This window comes from Mesitornis unicolor, unplaced genomic scaffold (assembly GCF_000695765.1).
Source record: "Mesitornis unicolor isolate BGI_N332 unplaced genomic scaffold, ASM69576v1 Scaffold51901, whole genome shotgun sequence".
NCBI lineage: Eukaryota > Metazoa > Chordata > Aves > Mesitornithiformes > Mesitornithidae > Mesitornis > Mesitornis unicolor.
In genome coordinates, this window is record NW_010166779.1 from 1 (window position 1) to 5,703 (window position 5,703).

The window sequence follows — 5,703 nt, forward strand, 5'->3', positions numbered from 1 at the left end:
GCAGCTTTCCAGCCACTCGTCCCCAAGCTTGAATGACTGGGTAAGTCCCAATAATGACTTCTCTAGGGTAGTAACCACGACTTTTCTAAAACAGGAGCAAAGCTTATCTCTTGCATGTGGGTAGTCAAAGGACCCATCAGAAGTGTTAATGCATTTGAGAGTTCATCTGCTGCTCGTTGTACTATCTGGAACAACAAAGCTGCATTTATTTATTTATTAAAAAAAAACCAAGAAGTAGTATAAGAAAACAAAAATTCAAAACCCTGCCAAAACAAAATATTATGTGGTTACTCATTTCTTTCTTCTGTATGGAAGAGGAGGGGGGAGATGCTATTTAAGTGACACAATGCACTTAAATGTCCTCAGATATGTACTAGAGAGAGCATGTAAAAACTTACACTGAATGCAGTAGGAAAAGTGAAGAAGGAGGCCATCAGCACCCTTCCTAAATTTGCTCTTGTCCCTGATTTCCCCTAATGGTGGGATGTATAGTAGTAACTGCTGTGGGCTTGTGGATGGATAAGATGCACTTTGCAATAGGTTGTAAAGCCAGTGCAGTTTGCCGAGCTGTACCACTAGATGGAGGCAGATATTGCAGAGTTCATATCGAGTAAGCAGGGTGAGCTCTACCAGTGGCAGCCGTTTTCCCCAAAGGACAGGTCCTGTATGTCGATGGAAGCGCAACAGGAGCTCAGTGAGAGGCAAGATCATCAGTGGTACCTTTGCACCCTCTGAAGACCAGAATCCTGGCTCCTACTTTATTTCAGGTGCTGTGGAGATGCTAGCTGAGTGCTGCTGCTTCTCAGGGATGCCTCCTTCAAGACACAAGGGTGCCTCACTCCCACCCTGTGCAGGCTCCACTGCAGGCCGGTCAGCTCGTGTGCTCGCTGGAAGCTGTCTCCTGGATGCGTCCCATTGTCAGGACAGTCTTCCTAGCAATATACCTCTGGAGCTTTATCCCATTCATCTCAGTTCATATGGAAATGAACTGTACACTAAAAACCAGATCTGGTACTTTCAGTCAAGTATTTGTTCTCATGCCTTCCTCATTTGTCAGTACAGTGCCTCCTCCAGCACGGTACGTGGATTGTCCTATGTGTCCTTAGAAATGGTTTTTTCTGCAGTCTTTCCTCTGATGATGTCTGTCTTCTATGTCAGTTTTCTCTTGAAGAAGCACTAGTGAGTGACCTGAGCTCAATAAAAAGCACAGTGTGTCTCTGTTTTCTGCTGTGTTGCCTGTAGGGACTTTGGACAAAAGAACAGGGTGCTTCCTGTCAACATTGTATGTTTCCAGGCCCTGCCTTGGTTAAGCACCTGCACAGGCCACAGAGCTCACTAATCCCATTCTTCATAGTCTTTAATGCAGTCTGGGATCTGACCCTCCATTCTGGGGCTTCCTGTTTTTCTCATACCTGAAGACATCTGTGCCCTCAGAATAATATCCACTTAGCACTAGCTACTTCGTCTTTGAGCCTCACATGGAAGAAATGGCTAGTAACTGATAGGAGTATTTTTAAAATTCTGTCTTACCAGAGGTATGAAACCTTTATGAGAGGGAAGAACTTGAAGGAACCATTCTTCCTGCCCTATACTTACATATAGTTGACACTCAGAATGTCTCAGTCAGTGACTTATTTCAGCCATCCCACCATTTGGTGCTACTGCTGTCAGATCAGGAGCTCTAATTCTCTCTCCTCCTCTTTTCAGCTGATTGCTCCCTCTCCTTATGGAGGAGGTAGCTGTAGGGTTTCTGTCTTGCCATTGCTGGAGGCACATCCAAAGCAATCACAGAGTGGTGGTGATCCTGTGGATGGTGAAGATCCTTTTTCTGCTGGACTACCTTGAAGCTAAGGTGTTAGCTAGGAAGAGAGTAATTAGAAGGGGTCAGAAGGAAGGCATAAAAAGGTAGTTTCTCAATGTGACAGAGAAATTGACCATCATTCCTTACAGCTTGTTTCACATCCCTTTCAGCTCCAGGGAGCCAGGAGGAGCAAACTCCAGTGATTAGCTGGTACCCAGAAACTTGAGTGGGAACTAGGCATACCTTGGGAAGTGTACTAGTCTTTAGATGCTGTCCTGGGAAACATATGTCTGGTTGCTGAGAGAACACGGGATGAGTCCTCTTTGTGTAGGTAGTTTAAAATTGCTTGTTCTGCTTTCCACCCAGCCCTTGATTTGCAGAAATTGCCACCACTTTCTTGTGTCCTACATTGCCCATTAGCAGACTTCCTTCTCTCAGGTGTCCTGCACCAAAACTGGGGTTGGGCAAAATGTTTCCCAGTTGTATGTGACCTCAGAACGCTTGAATTGCCAGGCAGCAGCTCTTGAACTGGAAAAGGCTTTTGGATAAGGGCGGGGAAATGCTGCCAGTCTTTTGAGAAACTAGACCTTTGTGCACATTTGACAAATGTATGAAGGTGGAAGAAGCCTTTTCTCCCCGTCAGGGAGCATAAAAATCTCCTAATGGAGAAACCACTGATCCCATAAGAGTTTATTGTGTCAAATATGCAAAAAAAGCTCCAATATTTGTAGATCACTGCCTGTGTACAAAGTAAGCTGTTCTCATCACATCCTTCCCAACCTCTCCAAGGACTGAACCCAGTGGAGGCTTTGAAGTTTCTCAGGTGATGTGTTGCTCTGGGAGCCAGGAAATCATGGACATTTTCTCCTGGGATTGAGAGACATGGATATATTTTCCCATGTCATTTGAGCTCTTCAGTTATGGCAGGAAGACACACATCCCACCCTGCAGCAGAGAGCAGCTCAGGCCCCCGGGATAACCAACCAGCTTCAGCACTCCAGCGGCCAGGAGGTCATTCTAGTTTTCCCAGGGCTATGCCTGTCTCTGCTTGTTTTTGTTTTATGTCAGGGTGAGGAGGGAAGGAGAATTCCTGGGTTTTTTTTTCTTTCCAAATTTCAAAATACCTGGGAGGTATTTGAATATCACAGTGGACAATGGGAACCCTAGTCCACTACTTCTTAAACCTGCTTCTCTGGCAAGCCAGGGAGGACAGAAATCCCCTTGGGAAAGCATCCCATCCCATGCTGAAGGACAGACTGTGGAGACCTTCTCCTCTATGTGTGAGCTGTATGGGAAGCACACTGTGATTCTGAGACAGCAGCAGTAGGTACTCTGAAAGGTCCAGGACATGCATGGGAACTGAAAACAAGCCAGGAACAGGGTTTATACTCCAGCAGTGAATGCACATAGTCTCTTTAGGTACCTATACCTCTATTCAGAAAGATATTAATCTGTCTGTCTATCACACATGCAGTAATTACTTAATCCCCCAGTAAAATGCCAGAAGTAAAAAAAATAAATTAGACAACAGAGTATACATGTTTGGCGTTTTTAATTTTTAAGTGAAATTTTATAAAGTGTGAATGAATCAATATAAAATTCAGGGAGAGAAAGTGCTGTCCAGGAGTTCACCACTTTAATTAGCTAGAAGATTAAAATTGTTTTGGAACACCAAAACAACTAGATGTGAATTCTTTGATCTTTTTGAAGCACTATCTTCAAGAGTTTGGTGACTTTCTCCCTGTGGGAAAGAAGCACAAAACATAGAGACTGTGTTGGAAATGGACAATACAGGCAGCTGTTTCATTCCTACATGCTACAGTGTTCCTGTAGCGTGCCCTGAGGAAGGTGGTGCCTAAAGAAAAGCAAACCTGGCAAAGTTTACCCCATGGGATCAATTCTCATTAGGCTCCCCTCCTATTGCCAAGTAGTTCCTGCCTTCACTGACCTGTCCCATTGACTTGGTAAGTGGCACAGTGTCTCTCATTTCCCTGCCATTAGCCTCACTCACTGAAACAGCTCATTTGCAGGACAAGGTCCCCAGGATTTGTTAGGCAATATACAGGTGTGCAGGAAGACAGTGCACCAGACTGCTGCACTGCTGCTCTGTCACCTCTTGATTTCTGTGAGGACACGCTACAGCAGGAACATAGTGAACTAAGTATACAGGAATGTGTTTTTCCTAAGTTTGTTCCCCATCCTTTTTGTTCATATGACAAGGCCCTTGCAATTAGAGAGAGTAGAAAAACCTGAACCCCAGTAGGTTTTATCTTGAAAATCAAATCTTATAATGAAATTACCATATAACTTCTGAATTCCTCGCTTATCGTCCTCTGAAAGTTTGAAGGTTGCTGGGTTCACATATGAGTAGATAGGGTACATCAGAGCTCCACGGACATTTGAGTGAGCAAGTCCCAAAGAATGGCCAAATTCATGAGCAGCAACAAGGAACAAATTAACTTCTGCAGCACAGAAGCATAGAAAAGTATGTTAAAGATATGACATCTCTTTTTAACATACAAAAAATTGATGTAGCGGAAGAATTTATGTATTTCATTCCCTTGGAATGAAACCACAGGGCTTTGATCATTTTTTACTGATCTTTCTTATTTAACTACAATATTTTAATAAAAGCATTATTGATCCTTGCATATGTATCTAGAGACCCTGAGTCTCTTTCCAACTCTGTTTTTAGTCAACCTTACTCCTACAAGCCATTTTACCTTTTCAGAATTTATGTAGAAAATAGAGGTTCATAGTCCTTGTTTAGCCTGTGAAAAGTGCTTTAAAATATGATCAGAACAGGAATTATGTAGCTGCTAATGATGATGAAGCACACGGAAATATTGGTACTGAAATGGTCCTGAAGCATGAAGAGTCATGCAAAGCATTTCCTATGGCTGTGTTGTTCTAACATGTACAATATTTGCCTTCCCCCTTCACACACACACGTAGGTTTTACCTTGATTATACTCTGACCACCTTTCATCATCATCAAAATGAGCATCTCCACCAAGCCCTTCTCCAGGTGCAAATGCATGAGCCAGTGTGTTACCTCGTCCGTCAAAAGGATATCCATCACCATGCTCTGCATTTGAAAGAATAAATGTCAATAGATGACATCAGCTGTAATACTTAAATTCAGCAAAAGAAAGCATGTTGTTTGTTTGCATTAGTTTAGTTTATTAGCCAGCCTTAAAAAAAATTCTGCAATAGCAGGGATGTTGTAAAAATGAAGAACAGGAAACACTCGCCAAATTCATAACTTAACCTCAAAACTGATATTTCATCATTCAGGTTGCTGCATATTTCAGAAAGAGCTGAACATTTTTTCTGAGCCTTTGTCAGAACCATGTTTCTGAGGCAGCCGTTGGGGATTATTTCAGAATAAAAACTTAATGCTTGACAACATTGTAAACATCTGAATGTTTCCTGTGTTGGAAAGTTCTGGGCAACATTAGTTGTAGGCATTCTCACTTGTACTGATTTTGGAGGAAGACAGTGATTTGGGACAGATACTCATCTTCCTGAAGAGCTGAGTTCATTTGTCCAGCCTTAGGGCATGGCCTATTACCTACTTCTATCACAGTGCACGTGGAGTGTCACCATTTCCTACCTTGAGTGCAAGAGCTCACAGGATGGTATCTGAAAATTTCCCCTGACCCTTTAGTGAGCCCTGACTTGATTGAGGATTATTTGAGGACTCAAATGCTGATCTGTGTCCTTTCCGCCAGACCACATGAGTGGACTTTGAGGCAGGGCTAACACAAGGAGAAGAGACCTTGTCCTAGTGCATGATGAGGGATTAAAACCCATTCCAGCTTGCAGAATCTTTTCTCACTTTGACCAGCACATTAGTTGACTCTTCATGGCACAATCACAGAATCACAGAATCGCTCGGT

The 5,703-nt window shown here is 43.1% G+C and overlaps 1 protein-coding gene across 1 annotated transcript; it reads right to left on the reverse strand.

Moving 5' to 3' along the window:
* Positions 1 to 3,502: 3,502 nt before the first annotated feature.
* LOC104548910 (matrilysin-like) lies at positions 3,503 to 4,889 on the reverse strand (the record flags this gene model as incomplete). Its single annotated transcript, XM_010195063.1, has 3 exons — positions 3,503 to 3,542; positions 4,102 to 4,263; positions 4,764 to 4,889. Coding segments are annotated over 3 exons (311 nt in total), but the record flags the coding sequence as incomplete, so codon positions are not given.
* Positions 4,890 to 5,703: the final 814 nt, after the last annotated feature.